At 37.9% G+C, this 21,769-nt stretch overlaps 1 protein-coding gene across 3 annotated transcripts; it reads right to left on the minus strand.

Annotated features, from left to right (window-relative positions):
* Positions 1–264: 264 nt before the first annotated feature.
* On the minus strand, positions 265–7,055 carry LOC109237083 (fluoride export protein 2). Of its 3 annotated transcripts, XM_019403340.1 has the most exons (8): positions 6,737–7,055; positions 5,331–5,395; positions 4,199–4,582; positions 3,993–4,070; positions 2,951–3,049; positions 1,471–1,663; positions 919–1,337; positions 265–789 (listed from the first exon to the last, which is right to left on the minus strand). In XM_019403340.1, the coding sequence occupies exons 3-8, from the start codon at positions 4,553–4,555 to the stop codon at positions 571–573; spliced, it is 1,365 nt and encodes a 454-aa protein (XP_019258885.1). In that variant the 5' UTR covers positions 4,556–4,582; positions 5,331–5,395; positions 6,737–7,055; the 3' UTR covers positions 265–570. The 3 variants fall into 3 exon arrangements, with proteins under 3 accessions (XP_019258885.1, XP_019258884.1, XP_019258886.1); XM_019403339.1 differs by lacking the exon at positions 5,331–5,395 and having other exon boundaries at positions 6,737–7,054; XM_019403341.1 differs by lacking the exons at positions 5,331–5,395; positions 6,737–7,055 and adding an exon at positions 6,548–6,640.
* Between the last annotated feature and the right edge of the window lie 14,714 nt (positions 7,056–21,769).

The following is a 21,769-nucleotide window of genomic DNA, read 5'->3' on the forward strand; positions in this document are numbered from 1 at the left end:
CCGAGGCAACTCAAAAAGCCTCTGGAAAAAGTGGAAATAAGAATATAAAAAAAAAAATGGGAAAAGGAAGATTTTTGGAGGATGAATTAGGAATTCGGCCAAATCCAGTAGCTTTGATTTAAAAATTCATTAAACATGTACAAATTATTAATTTAAAACTCAATAACTTAAAAATGATTAGAATCCCGAACCATTAGATTCAAATCCTGACTCCGTCGGTGAGTCCAAAAGTTATAAAAAACAAAGGAAAAGACAAAAAAGCAGTTTGGATAAGTAGTAGGAGTAATTATTTATGCTAAGTTTGGGTTTGAATATTGACCTTTAATGGTAAGACAACTAAATTACAACATATTGCTAATGCGATTTGAAAATCACATCCATAAACTATGCACTTGAGAAATCAGCTGTACATATTTAGAATGAGATTTTTCATTTCCCAATTCTGTACTAATTGTATTTCTTCTTGTTTCTTGGGAAACAACCAGCCAGGACTCAAGTAACAGCCCAGACATATCAAAAATCAACAGAGAGTCCTTACGTTGATCATAAGGACTTAACTTGATCTTTGCTCTAATTGGAATTTTCAGTCCAAACAAAGACGGAGTATATAAGAGTCCCCAAGATGAATGACATAAGCATTGTAGACAAAGCGTACACATACGCTCTCCATGGATACTTACTTTCTCTCATTGCATGAAATTCAGCAATGAAAGTGGAAACTGTACTTAGACAACCCAGTAGCCCAAATTGAATACCAGAAGCAACAGTATCACACCTCTGCGTCTTAACCTATACCAAAATTAGAATAAGCATTAATTCTATAAGGAAAAATATGATGAACCTAACGCCTGACGATTAACCTAATATATATATATATATATATATATATATATGTTTCAAGAGGCTGGCTATACTCACTGCTTTCTTCAAGGTGGCAAGTGCTGCCATGACACAAGCTGCTAATACATTGGCTATCAAAGTCCCGAAAGGTAACCATTTGAGCAAGCCTGATTTTCCTAAACCACGTCCATTTAGTCGTGCTAAGAACCACCTGATCCACACCCCAAATGGACCAACGATGCATGCCAGCCACAACTGCGCTTTTGTGCTGCCACTGCTGAGTTCAGTTACCTCCAGTCCTATACTCATACCCCAAAGCAGAAATAGAATGCATAGCAGAAAGAGAATAACTAGTACATGTCGCTTGTAGCTATCTACTCTCCAATGGTAGTCGGTGCCATAGTTGAATGAATTCATAGTGGCTCTTCTGTAGAGCCAACGGACACCTTTGGCCGTCTCAATCCCAAATATGAATGAGTAGGCAACCAGAAATAGACCTACGAGAATTCATAGTGTAGCAATAATAAGTTAGAAAAGGAGACAATGGTTCCTCTAATAAGCCTAATAAGGGAGCTAAAAGGGAAATATATCAACCAGAATAGAACATCTATTCGTGAAAACAATATATACCTATGAGATAGCCAAGGACTACAAAAACCCACTGGTCTTCAACACTAAGATCGAGCATTTTCTGGTTCCAACCACTAAAAGTTGTAAGGCTTCCTAGAAAACCAGTTGACAATCCAATGGCCAATGAAGTTGAAAATCTGGAAATGTCCTCTTTAAAGACCGCACCAAACCAACCCATCAAGAACGAACCGACCTTTAGCAGCCAAACGAAAATTGGGACGAAATACAATTAGGACAAATGAGTCACAAGAGAAACATGATAATGGCTAGATCACAAGTTCTGGTTTGAGCTCACGGCCTTACTGATCAAGGATGTATGGAAGTTGAAACAGGCAAAACATTTCAGTTACATAGGAAAACTACAAGAACCGAGTATAGTACTAACTATGTCTTTCACAATGTCTTATTATGCATTGTATAAAAGGAGGGCTGTACTTTTAATGAAATTTTATACAAAAGTATAGTCCTCCTTCATATAGTATAGATTCCATGCATCGTACTAGCTACATTTCACTATAATGTAAAGGGTAGGAGTCCTTTCTCACATAAGACACTCATGCCATCAAACATGTGGCCCAATGGCTAAAGCTCTGCCAGCTTCTTGTAGACTGAACTCTCTTCTCTTTAGGCTCCGAGTTCTTTTTTGGGTGGATGGTCTAATTTACTAGTGGCAACGAAGTTCTTGGTAATTAGCAAGGGGGAAGGAGGATCTCCACTCATTTCATTCATTCAGTGCCTGCGGTGAGGCGCGACCCACAACAAACGAAGGGGGACAGCTTGCTTTGCTTGCTGTAGCCCTATTTTAGTAGATTAGGCTTGGTAAGCGTAAGCTATATTTAAGTAGGCTCGCAGCTTCGCTCAGCAGAAGAGCCTGACTTTTTATTATATTAGTAAAGCGCTAGCGCCCAACCTATACAAGGGCTTGGAAGGGATAGGGGAAGAAAAGAAAACAAAGAGGGTCATTTTCTTTGTACAGTTTTTTGTTTGTTTTATAAAATCCAAGTTTAGAATGGGGTGATTCCCCTGAAAACGTGATCCGGCAAGCTTGATAACAGTCCTATGAACATTACTAATATATTTTACAAAGAATAAAAAGCTATCAAAATAAGTGTCAGATTTATCAAGCTTCATTCTATTCCAGAGTAGAATTTGTTTGATGATATCACTATGCTAAAAGCAAATGCATCAAGTGCAGTTTTTTCATCTCTTACATCACAGATTAATTATCGCTTGTAGAAATGAACTTATGTCACAACTCCTTTCGATAGCAATTTCTCATAGCTTAAAGAGAAGTAACATGAGAACCAGGAAATTCAATCTGGCATTGCTCCATTACAGCAAGTGCAGTTTTTTCATCTCTTTCAACACGGATAAATTTTCGTGCTTTTAACTAAATCTTATCGATTGGATAGCCATATATATTGCCTACTGCAGAAGCAGATAAACAAGTACATAAAAAAGAAGAGAAAGAATGGTATACCATGTTAGAAGGCAGGTCCAGATACATATAACTGTGGTCACTTGTGGCACCAACTATTCTTGGCCCGAACAGTATTTGGAGACCATACCTCAACAGAACCTGCAGATAGTTACATAATCAGATCCCTGTAAATTTGTATTGCCATCTGGTGCTATTTTGCAATTTTCTAAAACTGCACAAGCTGATTCTAGCATTCCAAGCAAACACAAAGATGTCATCATACAGAAAGCAAACATAACAAGAGGTCCATATGGACTTCCTAACAAGCCAATCATCAAAAAATATGACAATCCTACAGCTCTTGCTGACATTTGATAGCTATAGGCTCAAGAGCTTTGTTATGTACTGAATCCTCCCTATCTTTCCTTGTGTAAACTCGTTGCTTCGAGTTCTTGGAAAAGGCAAAGCAAAGTACTATGGAACAATAATCCTACTGTTTAAACCAAAGCCAAAAGTTTACACACATCAAATGCCTCAAGCTTAAAGATATGCAGACATGAATAGGTCATTCTTAGATAAATCAACACTAACTTGTCCAAAAACCAGATCCCAACAATGAAATTATCTTCAGACAAGATATCAGCCGATGAGAAATAAATGCATTTTCAACAAACAAAAGCATCTGAAAACCACCCATCATACCTTCCAAAATCAATAATCATACCTCCATTTTGAAAATACAGATTTTGTTGTCATAAAAGTCAATACATGAAAGAACTTCAACTAAAAATGCCAATCGAACAAACCAGACATAGAAGACGCTTTCAGGACAACAATTTACTAAAGAATCCAAATAACAAGATGACACTGCAAAAGCATAGGAAATTAACCAATTTGAAATTAGTCCCAAGAGCAGTAAGAAACAATCAAATATACCGGTGAAGTTTAAATGCAGATGAAACAAAAGCAGAATCACAGGACATTCACAAAGTACCATACTTCTCTTTCGATTTGGAAAGCAACGAAATGTGATATGCCAAGTAAAGCAATAGATGACCAGTAATTTTTTTAGTGGATCAAAATAAAAGATATTGTACATTACCCCCAGTATTCCAAATACAGCTAGGAACAAGAGGCATGAAGCATACTCCAAAACCCATGGCACCTCTGTTTTTTCTTCCTGCATGGAGATTACTGTTTGTAAGAACAAATCTTACTGGAGATATACTATTGTACAGTAGATTGGAATATCTACATCAAATATAAGCAACAATTATAAAATGTGAAAAATGGCCAATTGATACTCACATTCTTTTTATGCTCGGTTTGTAAGATCAATTTCGATGAGGATACTGGAGCAACACTACTCATAGCATTGGGATCATGAGACCATTCCGCTGAAATGGGTACAACCACTCCATGTTCTGGTGCATTTTCGCCAATTAATCTCAGCCTACCACTCCCACTGTACCTATTGCTTTGAAGCTCTCGATCCCCGATATCTCCTGCTTCTGATACAGATTCGCTTTCTTCATCATCATCATTCAGCCTCTTGGGAAGAGAAAACGACAAACTCAAAGAACGCCTCCTGAGAGAAGAAGCGGCACTGCTTGTGCGAGATGATCCAATTTTTCTGAGCTCAGAATCCTTATTCTCACAATCCATGATCCTTCTTCACTGGAACTTCATTCTCTATTGAAGAAGAAAAATCTTTTATAAACTGTCAAGTTGTTAAGATGACATTTATAATGATGCAATTGGTTGCATAAATAAATGTCTCATAGCCAACTACTCCATCCTTGGAAGCTTACAAATAGCATGAAACAAGTGATGCTACATACTTAAAATATAAGTATGATGTCAAACTATGAAATAAAGTAGAATATGGCTAGCAATAAGAAAATACAACCATTCAAATATCAGGAGAAAAAAAAAACTTAATGATCAAGAGAGTTGGAAAATAATTCATTCAATCATGAAAACCGTCCAGATAGTTCTTTTGCTAAATTTTTACATAATTAATGATCCAGATCACTGTCTGAATATTGCCCCACAAAACTATAAATAAACCAGAGGAGATCAAAGTTGACAAGGGAACTGAAGAAAATTAGAATAAGAATAAAATAGTATAAAAAGATCAAGACCTTAAAGAAAAACTTGTGCAGTAACAATTTAATGTAGAGTACTTGTCTATTCCTCCAAGAAGCAACAAATAAAATGCACTTTTAATTAGGTCAGCTATAACTTCAACCCTGACTGCTCAAAACGAATTTTGTTTTATTTTACTTTAACTAAAGAACATCTTCACATGGCTATTGTCAAAAAAGATATCTTGTAATACATAACCATGTGCAATAACTCTTCCCAAATAAATTTATCATATTCCATCTATTTGCATCTCTAGTTTCAATGTCCCTAACATGAATATAATCCCACCTACCTGTTTCTGAGGAAGGCTATAATAGAACTTGATTAGGAACAACTTTCAACTTAAGTTGGCACTTCCTGTAGTTGTTTCAAGAGTACAAATCAAATAAAATAGAAAAACTTGCAATAAACCTAGGAAAACATAATTTATTAACTTAATTATTTGACATTAGTAAATTTCTCCAGGGAAAAGAATGTAAGAAGAAGTCATTTTGGGCCTTGCAATGATTTGTTACCATTATTTTTTAACAACTCAGGCACCCATGCAACAAAAAACACAGTTCATGTACAAATTAAGTGGACCCAATGGCCAATTGCATGGTTGCTGGCTTTTTGAAAGGAAGACAAAAAGCCAAAAAGTGAAGAAAGATCTTGTCAGATTTGTATAGCCAATTACATCTCCCACATAACCATATAAAAAGGAAAAAAAGTGAGATTGTTTTAAGCAGTTGATACTATTGAACTATGTCCTCCACTAACAGAACAACCTAATAAAAGGGAAAATATATAAAAGCAAACTTGAAAACTCTTTATCTTCATGGGAATTGAACCATTCATTCACTAATAAAGCTAAAGTTCATGTCTCTATAGGAAAATACACTCTTAAGAGTCCGTTTGACATAAGAATTTTTTTTATTTTTCTTAAAAAATTTAATTTCTTCGAAATCAGTGTTTAGCCATAACATTTTTAATTTTCACTCAAAGATGAATTTTGGATTTTTCAAAAATTTAAAAAACTCTAAAAAGCTATTTTTTAAAATTTTCACTCAGATAAATCACAAATATTCAAAAACAACCTAAAATTATATTCATGTCAAAACACAACTCTAATTTTTAAATATCATTTTTACTTGAAAATTTTACAATTCTTATGACCAAACGCCCACTTAGATTCACTTTCAGAGGGCAACTGTTAATCTTAGTTTACAGAGAAAATGAACATTTCATTATTTTAAGAAAAGTAAGATAAACATAATTCAAACACAAAGAGAGAAAACTAATATCATAAGTCCCCATATACCCCTCCGTTCCATAATCTAACCTCTTTTTGCTAAGAGAGTAATTTTTCACAACAAAATTTTTTTAACATTTCTTGTGAGTCCGGACCAGCTTAGGGCACCCCGACTATTCCAAGAACTACTTGTTATCTTCTACCAAACAACACAGATATGCCATAATTCTGCGCACCAAAGACTTAAACCGGTGAAAAAATCACCGAATATTTTTTACCTCTGCTGAACCAGAAACTTCATGGTTTTACATTCACTTCACTGACCACTAGGCCAATGCACTAAAAAAGAAAATTACAGCTTACATTTATCTCGGATAATTTCTAAATATCTAAATCAGAAGGAGAATTAATATGTATATATAGCGACCCGCAAATACTATGAATACAGAAAGAGAGAGAGAGAGTACCATGAATAGAAGAAATATGAATAGGTAGAGCCCTTCAGTGAATCAACAAACTGAACGGTGATTGAAATTTTAGAAATATGCTTTATCAGTAAACATCAAAACCCAAAAACCTCTTTGAAAAAGAGATTTAGGGGGGATGAAAGATGATAATGTTATTTTGGTGAATGTTAGATAAACACGCTTTTACCCTTTTCCTATCGAAATGGGGAAGGATGAGAGATTGAGCATTGATGGTGCGGTATGTGGTGATGGAAAGAAGGGTTGTTAGCCTCTTCTTTTGATTTTGATAGAGAAAATAGACAGTTTCCTCTTCCTCACGGAAGTGAGTTGACCAGCACACATTTTAATGCACAAAATTATTTTGGCTTTTTGTTGAAAGGTGCTCGATGTTTCTCTTTTTCCTTTTTGTTTTCTTTTTCCACATTATTAGGATTTTTACATAAAAGAAAATAATCCTACGAATGTCTCTTGTATTATGTTTTTATCAATATCATGCACATCTTACCAATCTGGTATAAAAAGAGTCAAATCACCAAAAAATAATTATAATAGGCATTAAAATTGTTTACTCCTAAAACAATATAGTTAAATTTATAACACGATTTATAGACAAGTGAATTAATTTGACCCAAAAATACAAAATAAATATTAACAGAAATAAGATTGTGAAATGAAATTAAAGGAAATGCAAGCATGGCAATGAGCTTAGTCTTTCCGGTATACAAGCAAGATCAAGAGCAGAAGAAAGTAAATAATTCTATAGTTTTTTTTAGCAAAATATAGCTTTTTGTATTGACTATTTCGTCCCTATCAACGGATGTTAATTCTCCTATTTATAGCTATATTTAGGGAGTTAAGTTCCCCAAATCAAGCTCCTCTTGAATGGGAATAAAATCGCCATTGATGGTTGCATAATGGTAGGCTATAAATACAGATATTCTCTGTAACGGTTGCTCAATGAATGCTATGCGATGTCAATTCTTTATATGTTTTGCTATCTGCTACTCTGTCTTCGTATTCATCCAGCGCCGGTCACATGCAAGCATCTGGTGCCAGTTATATGTTCACTCACATCCCACACGTCTTATGTTCCACGTGTCACTTCATCGTTCGTCCAACTGTCACTAACCAATTTTATCCCATACAGATAGTCCCCCTACTTTTCCGCAACGCAACTTAGTATTAGCCGAGAAGTAGATAAGAATTCTTTTCTTGGCGGGAAAGTCCTTGAACTATCTGTGACATGAAAGGACGCACGTCTTCTCGCATTTAATGACTCGAACACGTTTTGTTCTATGATTCGGCAAATATTTTCGCCGGCTTTCGAGGTAATCATGATCATAATTTTTGCCGTCTATAACTTCTCCACTACTCATCATTTTTACTCTTTACTTTCACAACTCCTTCTTCTTTTAATCTCCTCAGAACCCTTCCGCAACATTCAACTTTCTAAGTAAATTTTTCTTCATAAACATATCTTCAAACACTGCTGCCCTCGGAAACTCTGGCCATTTCTTTAGCGGTAGCCCAAAGAAACCAAAACAAAGGAAGTTGAAGTTGAGTCTGAACCTCCTACCGTGAACTCCATCATACCTCTTAATAGTACAAAATTTGACCTTCAAGAACAAAAAAAACCTGCAAATTCTGAAAGTGATGGATTCTGGCATGTTCGTAGGTACCCTTCTTCCATTCGTCCTTCTAGCATCCCTGTCGTAAAGGAGGAATGTAATTGGAACAACGTTGAAATCCTCACCCCCAATGAGGTGGAAAGGGTTACCTTCTCCAAGCCAGGGTTCATGTATGTTCATTCATATCCTTTCACTTTGGGCCCTTTCACTTTGAGAGTGGGTGAAGGAATCGACCCTATAATCTTAGAATTTTTGTCGCCGGTACCAAATAAGTTTGGAACAAGTAGGACCTTTCATGTAGCCGTACAGTGGCTTGTCTTCGCCAACTGTGCTCCCCAACTCTCGCGCACATGATGAATCTACTCCTCCAAGATTTTCTGTGGGGAGTGCTAAAGCATAGAAAACGCGGTCACCATGCCCTCCTTACCAGCATTGACAACGACAACGATTTTGGATGGATGGAATAGTTCGTTGTCATTGCTACCAGGGACATCATCCCGACCACAACACCAACTTTTCCCTAATCATGGAATCTTTTCCATAAGTCTTCGGGTATCTGTTTCCTTTCCATGTAAAAAGAAAACTTCTTTCTTTGCTAAAGTTTTATTTTCTTCATTCCGGCTACTCATTGGAACCCACCACGGGTTCAAAACTTGGCCCAATGACTGCAGAAGATTTTGGATATCACTACCCCGGAGTCCTGAAGGTGGAAAGAAATGGCTCTCAAATATGGGTGGAAAGCCAAAAACCATGATAAACAAAGATTCTTTCTCCCTCTTTTCGATCTTACAAAACAGCTTTGAAATAATTTATTAATTGACTCTTTGCACCGCACAAGACTTCTGAAGGGTCTGTTGTGTGCCCCGACATCGAGGCTCTCGATGACCCGGAGGAATCTCGACATGTGTTACAAAGTGCCTTCACCCGGAAACACCAACCGGACCGACCACAATGGTCCTCGATGACGAAGAAGGAGCCGATGATGGAGAGGCTCTTCTTTAGAGAAGAAAAAGATCTTCATCAGCTCAATCGTTTGTTCAACCGGGAGAGCTTCAAACTCCACCTGCAGAAGAGGTTCAAGGACCCCGGGGGAAATAAATTTGGTTGAAAATGTCGATTCCCATTATCTGATTCATGTCGACTCCCCCGATCAAAGGAGTTCAGTCCCTGACCTTCTGCTACCACTAACTTCTGAGCCGATAACAACTGCCTCTCCTTCTTCACCAGCTGCTTCCTCTTCACCGACGCCATTAGAACAAATGGAAGATAATCCTACTCCACGGTCTCCCGACCATGAAAATTTGGGAAATACTTATTCGGCACCCACTCAAGACCCTCATGGAAGACGAAGTGCCATTCTTTTGGTTTTGAATGAATGCCATGTACTTTCCAAGCCGATGGAGCTTGCCAATTATCTGAAGTCGCTGGCCTCCGAAAAAGATTGGAGAAAGATGGATTCTCTCTCCGGTGAGTGTTTTCTAAACAACAGCATGCATTGTTCGGCACAAGTATCTATTTAAGTTTCATTTATCTCTTTTCAGTTTATACTTCACATTAACAACTTTAGTTCTAACCTTTTTCAGGCTAACCTTCTTGCTTCCGAGGTCCTGAAAAGGTTGATTATGGACAAGAAAAATCTTACTTCCGAACGATACTAACTTTTAGCCGAACATAATTAGCATGCCAAGCGCCTCCCAATGTTAGAAGCAAGAATTGCTCAAATAAATGATCTCGAGGCTCGGTTACAGCAATTCGAGAAAGATAGAAAGGTTAACAGCCAAAAAGCTGCCCAACTGCATGAAGACCTCAAAGATGCAAAGGCTAAATGGGCTGAACTTCATGATACTGTAATTGCTGCTACCGAGCGTGAGTCTGCCTTCATGGAACATGTTAATAACTTGAAGGTTAGATTGCGCTCTAAAACCGAGTAGGCCAATGCTATCGAGGATCATAGATCAATGATAGAGGAAAGGCTCAAAAGAGTCATGGAGCAGAATTAAATTCATGCCGCAACAAATATTGATCTCTATTCCAGAATCAACATTGTTAAAGCTGAAAATGAAAAGCTTAAAGCGAAGATTCAAAAACTCCGAGCCAAACTCCAAACCCAGGAAAATTCCATCGTCTTTGAGAAAATCTACGCCATATACCATACGAAGAGAAAGACTTTGGAGGAGGCCATATAAGGCACTGCAAATATCGACGAATCCATTGCCAAGGCCCGAGAGCTGGAGACAACCACTCAAGAGAACCTTCTTACTTGGCACATTGCTTCTGATTATTCGAATACTAACTCTGAGTATTCGAAAATAGAAGGAGAAACCGAAGAGGATGAAGGCCCTGAACCGGTGGCGGAACAGCCTTCTCCACTAAGGAAAACAAAGACTCTTCTCTCCCCTCGGGTTCTAGCAGCAAGAACTAATGTAAATATTTCTTTTGTAATTTTTATAATTATGCCAAAACATTTTACTAAGTTTGGCATTTTAATTAATAAAAGAAAATTTTTTTGCTTAAGTATTGTGCAAAAACTATTCTTTTTTATTTAACTGAAAAAGCTTCGGCAATCTTTTCACATTCGATAGCTTTCGATTGCGGACATAAACACTTTCGAAATCTACCCTTTACTATGAGGGTTTCATAAGATAGGGCCCTTATTTTTATGGTGCTATTGAAGAGGACGTCTTCTGTTCATCCTGGCACAAGAATTTGAAGTTTTTGTTAACTTTCAAACGATAAAATAAATTAACTTATCATGCGTACAAGAAATAAGACAAAAATAAAAGGACTTTGATTTATTCCCTATATCTTTTAAAGTACATTTACATAAACATCATTTGCTTAAATAAATAAAGCTGCCAATACACGTGGCTAACTTGTATAACTTATTTCCACGGGGTTGATCATGCAGTTCCTGGTCCTGATAAGACATTGATCGCTGTTCTAATAGTCCCTGGTTTTTGTAACATTTTTAGTGCCTTACCATGTATTATTTTCCCCTAGTGTTCGAGTGCTAAGTATGAGAATTCGAACACTAGAAGTCTTGCATTCACCGATGACCATTTCTTTGTAGTATACTGTAATTGTTGCCTTGTTAGCGGAAATAGCTTATGTAGGGGTGTTCATGGTTCGGTTTGGATCGGTTTTTTCCTAAAAAAAAACCAAACCAAGTAAGTCGGTTTTTCAAATATTAGAACCAAACCAAACCATTTAAGTCGGTTTTTTCTCGATTCGCTTTATGTCGGGTTTTGTCGGTTTTTCGATTTTTTCGGTTATTTGTCGGTTTTTTCTTAAATATAATACATACACTAACAAACACATATTCCGGCGACCACATTTTCAACGTAGCACTATCAAATCAATTGCCCTTTGAGAAATCTATTATTTACCAAGATATATTGATGATAATTGAATCAAATAGCGATGACTAATTTAAGTACTCAATTAAAAGTATATTATTTTTAATACGAACTGGATTCTTACACTTAACAAAAGAAAACTACCAATCAAACTAAAATGTAAAGGTAAAGAACTATACTAAAAGTGCAAATTATTAATATTTACCATTAAATTTTAGAAACTTTGTATATATGTGTGTGTGTGTGTGTGTGTGTGTGTGTGTGTGTGTGTGTGTAATTATAAATTTGAAATAGCTACTCCTATAGTCGTTTTGGTTCGGTTATTTTTCAGTTTTTTCTGATTAAAACCAAAACCAAACCAAATTTGATCGGCTTTTAAAATTCAAAACCAAAACCAAACCAAATCAAAAAGTATCGGTTTTTTTGATCGGTTTGGTTTGGTTTTCGGTTTGGTTCGGGTTTTCGAGTTTTTATGAATACCCCTAATGTGACGACCCAAAGGGTCATCACCTATTTCCTCATCCATTCCGTGCTTCCGAGGCCTTAAAACCTCATTTTTACTTGCCTCGATTTGCGTGCGCAGTCCGGGCGCGTAGCCGGAAAGCTTTTATGTTGAAATATGTGAATTACGTGAAAAATTTGAAGAATTTTGATATTAATATGATTATAGTTGACTTTGGTCAACATTTTTCGTAAACGGACCCGGACCCGAGATTGGACGGTCCCGGAAGGTCCGTAGAAAAATATGGGACTCGGGCATGTGCCCGGAATCGAATTCCGAGGTCTAGAGCCCGAGATATGAATTTTTCCGTGAAATTGTTTATCTGAAATTATTAAGGAAAATGAAAATGAAAATTGATTAAAAGACTATGGTATCGGGCTCGTATTTTGGTTCTGGCGCCCGGTACAAGTCTTAAATATGTGGTAAGCACTTTCTGTGAAGTTTGGTCGAAATCGGACGTCATTTAACGTGTTTCGGACCTAAGTATCTAAAGTTTGAAGTTTATGAAGTTATAATGAAAAAAATCATGTGCTTTGAGGCTTGATTCTATGTAAATGATGTTATTTTGGCGATTTGATCGCACGAGCAAGTCCGTAGGATGTTTTCGAGGTTGTGTACATGTTTGGTTTGGAGCCCCGAGGGCTCGGGTGAGTTTTGGATAGGTATCGGATTGCATTTCCTCATTTTTGAAAAGCTGGTATTCCCCAGTTCTGGTATCTTCGCATTTGCGAAGAAGTACTTGCAAATGCGAAGTCGCAAATGCGGCAACTCGATCGCAAATGCGAAGAAGGGGAAGTCTGGGCCGGATCGCAAATGCGAAGAGGGGGAAAATGGGCTGGGGTCGCAAATGCGACGCCCATGCTCGCAAATACGAGAGGGCCCAGATCGCAAAAGCGATCGATACTTCGCAAATGCGAAGTCTGTGCCCAGTCCCAGTGTTCGCAAATGCGAACCAAGGATCGCAATTCCCAGCCCTGTCTTGTTTGCAAATGCGAACCAAGGCTCGCAATTCCCATATCCGAGGCCCAGCAAATTTTATACTTAGTCGAATTTTCATCACTTTTCACCATTCTTTCAAAACCCAAACACCATAGGCGATTTTTCAAGAGCAAACTTCATCCCAAATCATTTGTAAGTTGATTTTCACTCAATTCTTTCAACTTTTAACATCATTAAACATGTTTTCCACTTGAAATCAAGGATTTTCATGGGTGAAATTGTGGTTTTTGGGTAGAACCTAGGTTTTTCCATAAATTGGGGAGTTGGACCACGATTAGAGGTCCGATTTCAAAACAAATTATATATTTGAACTCGTGGGGGAATGGGTAACCGGATTTTGGTTCAAACCTCGAGTTTTGACCACGTGGGCCCGGGGGCATTTTGGGAAAAACTTAGGAAACTCATTTTTTATACATTCAAATTTATTCATATAATGTTTATTAAAGTAATTGAGCAATGTGTGATTAGATTCGAGAGAATTGGAGGTGGAACCGCGAGGTAAAGCAATAGTTGAGGATTAAGTGGATTTCAAGGCTTTGAGGTAAGTGTTTGGTTTAACCCTAGCTTGAGGGAATAGGAGTTGAGTCTTGTTGCTAATTGCTATGTGATCGAGTACGATGTATAGGCATGGTGACGAGTATCTATACATTGGTGTCTAGCATGACCGTGAGTCCTTATAATGTGATTATCATGAACTTATTGTGAATTTCATGTTTATTGGAGTATTTCCATATATTGTGAATAACATGTGAATGGTGATATGATAATTTGATTCCTAGGAGCATTGGCTCGAACTGTGATACGAATATTGAAAGTATATGAAATGACTTGATTCATTGAGGAGCGTCGGCTCCAGTTGTAGAACGAATTGCGAAAGTATAAGTGATAATTGAACCTCTGGAGCATCTGCTCGAGTTGTGAAAAAGAATTGTGAAGTAAAAGCGAGAAAGAGGAGAGATCATTATGTTGCCCTCTTGGCGGGCTATTGTTGGGTTGTGATTCCTCTGCATTGTGTTCTTAGCGGATACTAGGGTCGCTCAGGTTAATGTTTCCTTGTGTCATATGATGACTATAGTTATAGATGGGTTGGTTGGGTGTGGTAGTCGGTTAGATATAGCTGAGGTGGTCAAGTGTGGTAATAGGTTGGTTATAGCTGTGGTAGTTAGATGTTGGAACTAATGTGGTGGTTAGATGTTGGAGCTAATGTGGTTATAGTAATCCCCTTGCCAGAATATTTGAGATGATGTTTTGTTCCCTTACTGGGAAGTCGTTATATTGTTGTTTGTGACAGAATATGAGCTAAGAAATTTCTTGGAGCTTGGGCTCCAGTGATATCGTGAGATAAGAAAAGTAAGAAAGAGAAAACGTTGTTGATTATTCCCTTGCCGGGACGTTTGGTTGAAGTTGTTGGATTCTTTCCCTTGCCGGATGTTTGTCAAATATTTACTTATTTTTATGCCCCTTAATTATGACTGTTGTTTGGGGAGTCAGACTGTTAAATGATATTGAGGATCGGGTTGCACGCTGCAACAATGATATTGAGGATCGGGTTGCACGCCGCAACAATGATATTGAGGATCGGGTTGCACGCCGCAACAATGATATTGAGGATCGGGTTGCACGCCGCAACAGTAAAAGGTGAGGATCGGGTTGCGCGCTGCAACAATGATACATGATAAATGATATGGGTCGGGTTGCATGCCGCAACAATAGTAATTATGGAGCGGGTTGCACGCCGCAACAGCTATTGAGGCTATGTGTTGGTATTTGAGTATTGATTCCTTGTTCATTGGGAACCTAAGCTGTTTTAGTTGTTACTCTGGATTGCTGTTAATATTGTATCTCCCCTTAGCATGTCTCCCCTCCCATGTTGTTAATTACTTGGTATTCGATTCCCGCTGTATAGTTATAACTGCACAGGTTTATGTGATGTCCGGTCTAGCCTCGTCACTACTTCGCGGGGGTTAGGCTAGACACTTACCAGCACATGGGGTCGGTTGTGCTGATGCTACACTTCTGTGCATTTTTGCACAGGTCCAGGTTTTGAGGAGCAGCAGTAGTTCGGGAGCAGACTTTCCTATTCACGAGACTGAGGTAGCCTTGCAGGCGTCCGCAGGCCCGGCGTCTCTTCTTTATGTTTTCCTTTTGACTATTGCCTCATTGTTTTCGAGACAGACAGCTGTTATATTTCTTTCAGACCTTTGTATTTAGTTTATTCTTAGTGGTTCGTGAGTAATGTGACACCAAATCTTGGGTAGAGGCTATTGTTGACTATTCCACGTTTTGATTCAGACTTATAAATTAGACTTTCGCTATTATTATTATTAAATTCTATGTTTCTTATTGATGCTATGGATTGTTAACAGATTTATTTATTAATGAAAGGTAAATAAGTTGGCTTGCCTAGCTACCACGAGTAGGCGCCATCACGATCCCGATGGTGGAAAATCCGGGTCGTGACACCTAAGCTTATGGATGGTCAAATAATCTTTGAGCATTTTGGGAGATGAGATATTCTATTAAGCCAAAGATTATTTAACCATCCACAAGTTGTTTTCCACATGAGCTGATCTACACAGAACTGTTTATACTCATGCTATAACAATAGAGCTTATGGTTGTTAGATTCACCAGTGAAGGAACCTAGTGCCTTGACACTAGAAGTCTTGCATTTGCCGATGATTCTCCCGTCGTATTATGCTTTACATTGTTGCCTCATTAAAAACCTTTCCAGAAAAACCTAATTGGGACAAAATCTGGTCGAAGGGAAAAAGAGTGCAACACATACTTTCAGCACCGACAAGGATCTTCAATGATAATACCTTTTGAGGTGAGTCATGTTCCAATTGCTTGAAAATTTAACTCCATCTTGATCTTCCAATTCATACGAACCTTTACCGGTTGTGGCTAAAACCCGGTAAGGTCCTTCCTATATTGGTACCAGCTTTCCGGCATTAACTTCCCAAGTACTTTCAGTAACTTTTCTCATAACTAATCCCCAACTTTGAATTATTGGAGATTTTATTTGCGGTTAATATCTTTCCATCCTTTGTTTTTGTGCCACCATCCTCACATATGTCTGATCCCGCTGCTCTTCGAGAAAATCTGCTTAACCAGCAATGCTTCATTGTTTGTTTCTTCATTTGCTCGGGAAAACCTCAAGGTCGGTTCCCCCACTTCCACCAGTATCAAAGCCTTCTGAACTGTATATGAGTGAAAAGGGTGTTCTACCCGTGCTCGACTTCGTCGTGGTCCAATAAACCCATAAAACACCCGGCAGCTCATCTGGTCACTTGCCTTTAATATCTTCTAACTTCTTTTTAAGGTTTTGAATAATTACCTTATCTTTGACTCCGCCTGTCCATTAGCACTCGAGTGGTATGGTTAATATGTATTTCATTTTATCTTCAATCCTTCCAAGAACTTTTTGAATTTGGAACCTATAAACTGTGGTCCGTTGTCACAAGCAATTTCTTTTGGTATTCCGCATCGGCATACGATGTGGTCCCATTTAAAATTAATCATTTCTCGTTGTCCAATCTTTTAGTAAGCACCTACTTCAACCCATTTAGTAAAATAATCAGTTAAAACAAAAAGAAATTTTACCTTATCGGGCCCTTGTGGTAAGGGACGAACTATGTCCATTCCCTATTTCATGAATGGCCATGGTGACACCACCGAATGCAAAAGTTCCACCACTTGATGCACTAACTGTGCATGTCGTCGACATTTATCTTACTTTTGTACAAATGCCTTTGCGTCTTGTTCCATCTGAGGCCAATAGTAGCCAGCTCTGACTAACTTGAGAACCAACGAATCTGCTCCAGAATGGTTCCTGCAAACTCCTTCTTGCACTTCCCTCATCACATAGTCCGCCTTCGATGCCCCTAAGTACCGAGCCAATGGCTCTTGGATCAACCTCCTGTATGACTGTCCGTCCATAAGACAGTAATGAGTCGCATTGGTCCGTAGTACTCGAGACACTTTTGGGTCTTCAAGAAATTTTCCATGCCTTAGATATTCAACGAACTCGTTCCTCCAATCCCATATTAAGTTGGTTGAATTAACTTCACAGTAGCTGTCCACATCAAACACCGAATGAAACAGTCGAACGACTACACCGGAATTAGACCTTTACATTTATGTGGACGAACCTAGATTGGCTAATGTATCTGCATCCGTATTTTCCTCTCTTGGAATATGAACGATTGACCATTCCCTGAATCAGGACAGTAACGCTTGAACCTTATTCAAGTATTCTTGCAGGCACTCTTGTTTGGTATCAAAAATTCCGTATACTTGGTTTACCACCAACTGGGAGTCGCACTTTACTTCGATGACCTCACAGCCTAGTCCCTGAGCTAGTCCATTTCCTGCATCCAAAGCCTCGTACTCGACTTCATTATTAGTTAATGGCATAGTTCTAATGGCATGTCTCTAGGTTTTCCTCGAAAAAAAGTGATTAATACTACCCCGAGACCGGACCCTTTACATTGTAAGCTCCATCCATAAACAAGGCCCAAACTCCTGATACCATTTTCTATATCAGCACTGCTTCTTTAGCAACTAAAGACATTAACCCTGGATTAAAATCGGCCACAAAGTCGGAAAAAACTTGTGACTTGATTGCAGTACTGGGATTGTATTCAATGTCTAATTCACTAACTTCGACTGCTCATTTATCCAAACGACCCAACAACTCAGGCTTATGAAGGACATTCCTTACGGGAAAAGTTGTCACAATAGCTGTTGGATGACAATGAAAATAAGGCCTAAGCTTTCGAGAGGCAACTACGAGAGGTGAGGCCAACTTTTCAAGGTACGGACATTGTATTCTATACTTCTTTACACTTGTTAGCTGATCTGGGATATCCTTGATGGCTTTAATTTTGACGAGGTTGGATTCAATTCCTCTTTGAGAGACCAGAAACCCCAAGAATTTTTCGGAACCAACTCCGAAGGCACACTTCTTTGGGTTGAGCTTCATATCGTATTTTTCTCAAAATATCAAATGTCTCTTGGAGATGTTTCAGATGATCTACTGCATTAAGATACTTAACTATCATGTCATCAATATAAACTTCCATCATCTTACCTATCTATTCTTCAAACATCTTATTAACAATCCTCTGATAAGTGGCTCTGGAATTTTTAAGCGCAAAAGGCATCACATTGTAGCAATATGTGCCAAAATTCGTGATGAAAGAAGTTTTATCTTGATCTTCCGGATCCATCCTAATCTGGTTATACTCGGAGTGAGTATCAAGAAAACTCATTAATTCATCATCGGTCGTAGCATCAATCAGTTGATCAATGTTAGGCACTACCACTACGTTAGCTAGCCAATCGGGGTAACTTACCTCATGAATTGAACCTATGTTAAGTAATCAGGTTACCTCTTCATCAACAAACCTGTTTATGACCTCTGCTATCTGTCGTTTCTTCTGCTTTACTGGAGCGAATTTTGGATCCAGGCTAAGTTTGTGGACCGCCACATCTAATGGTATACCTGTCATATTTGAATGCGACCATCAATCAACGTTAGATTTAATAAAATCTAGAATTTTTAGCCTGAGTTGGGGACTCAACCCCATTCCTAAATGAAATTTTCTTTCCAAAAACTATTCAAACATGGACACTTGTTGTAACGACCGATCGGTCATTTTGTGTAATTGCTTCCCATTACCCCTTTCATTGCTTCACACATGTGTGTTTATGCTTTTATTACTTGCAGGGTTGGTTAGTTTCATTCCAGGAAGCTTTCGGGTTGATTTGGACCCTTAATTCTTGTCTTAGAAGTTTAAATTTAAAAATATTGACCAAACTTTGACTTTTGTGAAAATGACCTCGAAACTGTGTTTTTATGACTCCGATAGCTTCATAACATGATTTCGAACTTGGGTGTATGCCCGAAATTGATTTTGGAAGTCCGTAGGTTGATTTGTGTTGATTTGCCGAAATTCGGCAATTTAAAGTTAAAAAGTTTGACCGTAGGTTGAGTTTTAGCTATCAAGCTCGGAATTTAATTTTGGGTCTTGGAATAGGTCCGTTATGGTATTTAGAACTTGTCTGTAAAATTCGATGCCGTTTGGAGTTTATTTGATAGGATTCAGACGCTTAGTTGTAATTCTGAAGGTTCTTGAAAATTTCTTTGAATTTCATGCATTTTTTAGTTGAATTAGTGGTTTTAGATGTTATTTTTGTGTTTTGATCACACGAGAGAGTTCATCTGGTGTTTATAGACTTGTGTAGATGTTTGGTTTGGAGCCCCGAAGGCTCGGATGAGTTTCGGACACGTTCCGAAAGTGATTTGGTCTCTAAATGGCAAAACCTGGTGTCTGGTGCTCTGGTGTCGCAATTGCGACACCCAAAGTCGCAATTGCGAAGGTGATAAGTGAGGGGTAATTGTCCCAAATGCGACCTCATCTTCGCATTTGCGAAGCCAGTAGAATTTGGTCATGTTCGCAATTGCAAAAAATTTGTTCGCTTATGCGATATTACCCAGTTCGAATTTGCGAATATGCTGAGTCTGTCAGGGTCCGCAAATGCGAGCCCTGGTTCGCAATTGCAAGGGTTCGTAAATGTGAATGCCGTGTCGCAAATGCAACATCTGCAGCTGGTTAAAGGGTTGGGAGACGGGATTTTTGAACTTATTCTCTCATTTTTTTGAACCCTCTACTCGGTAGGAGGCGATTTGGAGGGGGTATTTTCACCTACAAATCTTGGGCAAGCGATTATAATCTATTTCTAGTCATATTCCATAAACATATCTTAGATTTTATTATTAAAATCATGTGAATCAAAGTGAAAATTTGTGCAACTTTGTCAAGTTTTTGAAAAATAAAAAAATATGAACTCGTAGGGTCATGGGTAGACAGAATCTACCATTAGATCCCGGTTTTGATCGGACGGGCCCTGGTTTGACTTTTGTTGACTTTTTAAAAAAAGTGTAAAGATCTTAACTTTATCTATTGCAATTGTATTCCCTAGCATTGTTTGATATTAGGTCAATTTTGGTTAGATTTGAGCCGTGTAGAGACGAATTTTAAGGGAAAAGCTATTTTCAAGTGTTGCTTTAGTCTAGTAGATAAGCATCTTGCCTAACTTCGTGTAGGGAAACTACCCCCTTAGGATTGGTATTGTTGTTTCAATTGTGCTAAGTGAAATCCATGTACGCAAGGTGACGAGTGGGTACATGGATTGTACGTGGTATTTGACCGGTTTAGGCTACTTAGACTATTTCCTTGCTTTAATTGAAATGCCATATTATGTTCTAAATTTTCATAGTCAACTTATCCCTAATTGTGTTAGACTATCCTTAATTATCTTAGTTGACTTATTTAGTATTTGTTCTACATCCTACTTGCTAAATTGCTCCCATGCTTTAGTTGAACTTGTTGCCTCCCTTATTATTACATGTTATCTCTTCATTGTTAATTATCGTTACTTGAAGTAACTGTTCATTTTATCCCTTTACTTATTGCTTTCCATTATTGAGATTCATTGTTGAATATTATCTCTTTTATTGTGAGTTAGTCTTATCTAATATTGTGGTTATACATTATTTCTCTCATTGTTGAGTTGCTTGGTATTGAAGTTGTGAAAGTCATTAATACATTGAGGTGATGTTGGTTATTGTTGAAACATCTATCTTATTGAGCATTTTTCATGCATTGTTGTTGTTGATATTCTTATATACGTTTTGGTGGACCCATGGGCTATTGATGTGGAAATATTGATATTGTTGTTGTTGGTAAATTGTGAAATATGGGCACTTGTGGTGAGAATTATTATTGTTATATGATATTGGCGTGCATGCGGCGGTATCAGGCTTGGGGTTGATGTGCATGCGACGGTATAAGGTGAGACTTATGTGCGTGTAGCTTGTAGGGGAACTACATGAAGCCACGCGGCGTCATAAGGAGGGCTAAAGTGCATGTAGCTATTTTGGAAAAGCTGTTTTCAAAACCTATTTTCAAATGTAAGGCTCATGCACCGGCATAAGAAAATATTGTGATTGAAATTGAGAAATGTGAATACTGATCCACATCTAATCCACACTTAATAATGAGTGAAAACAATCGTTGGAAGAATAATGCCTAACAAGAGTCGGGGTCGATTTTTCACAGGTAGTTTAATATGGGTGTTAGGATGTACACTTTATGAGAGTAATTGAAATAACTAAATTGCACTTCCAAACAAGGGATTTTATTTTCTACTTCTAAATTAGCACTAACAATCATAAACTAATGAGAAGAAACTAGAAAGCGAGTGATTGTTTTTGTTGTTTTTACCAAATGGTTAAAAGGCCTAGGAATGTGACATTCACCTAGGTGTTCACCTAATGAATTAAGTACGTTAACACTTGTTTTATTGACCGGGGTGTATTATAGCTCTCAACTCTAAGTTACCCACTCAATACCTCTCTGTCATAGAGTGATTTTGCCAAATTTGGTTTTCTCAAGCCCAAATGGGTATCAAGCTAATTAGTTGATATGAGCTCAAGTCGAGTTTTCCTTATCTCTAGTTTAAACACTTTAATTAGGCTA

Source organism: Nicotiana attenuata, unplaced genomic scaffold, assembly GCF_001879085.1.
Source record: "Nicotiana attenuata strain UT unplaced genomic scaffold, NIATTr2, whole genome shotgun sequence".
NCBI classification, from domain to species: domain Eukaryota; kingdom Viridiplantae; phylum Streptophyta; class Magnoliopsida; order Solanales; family Solanaceae; genus Nicotiana; species Nicotiana attenuata.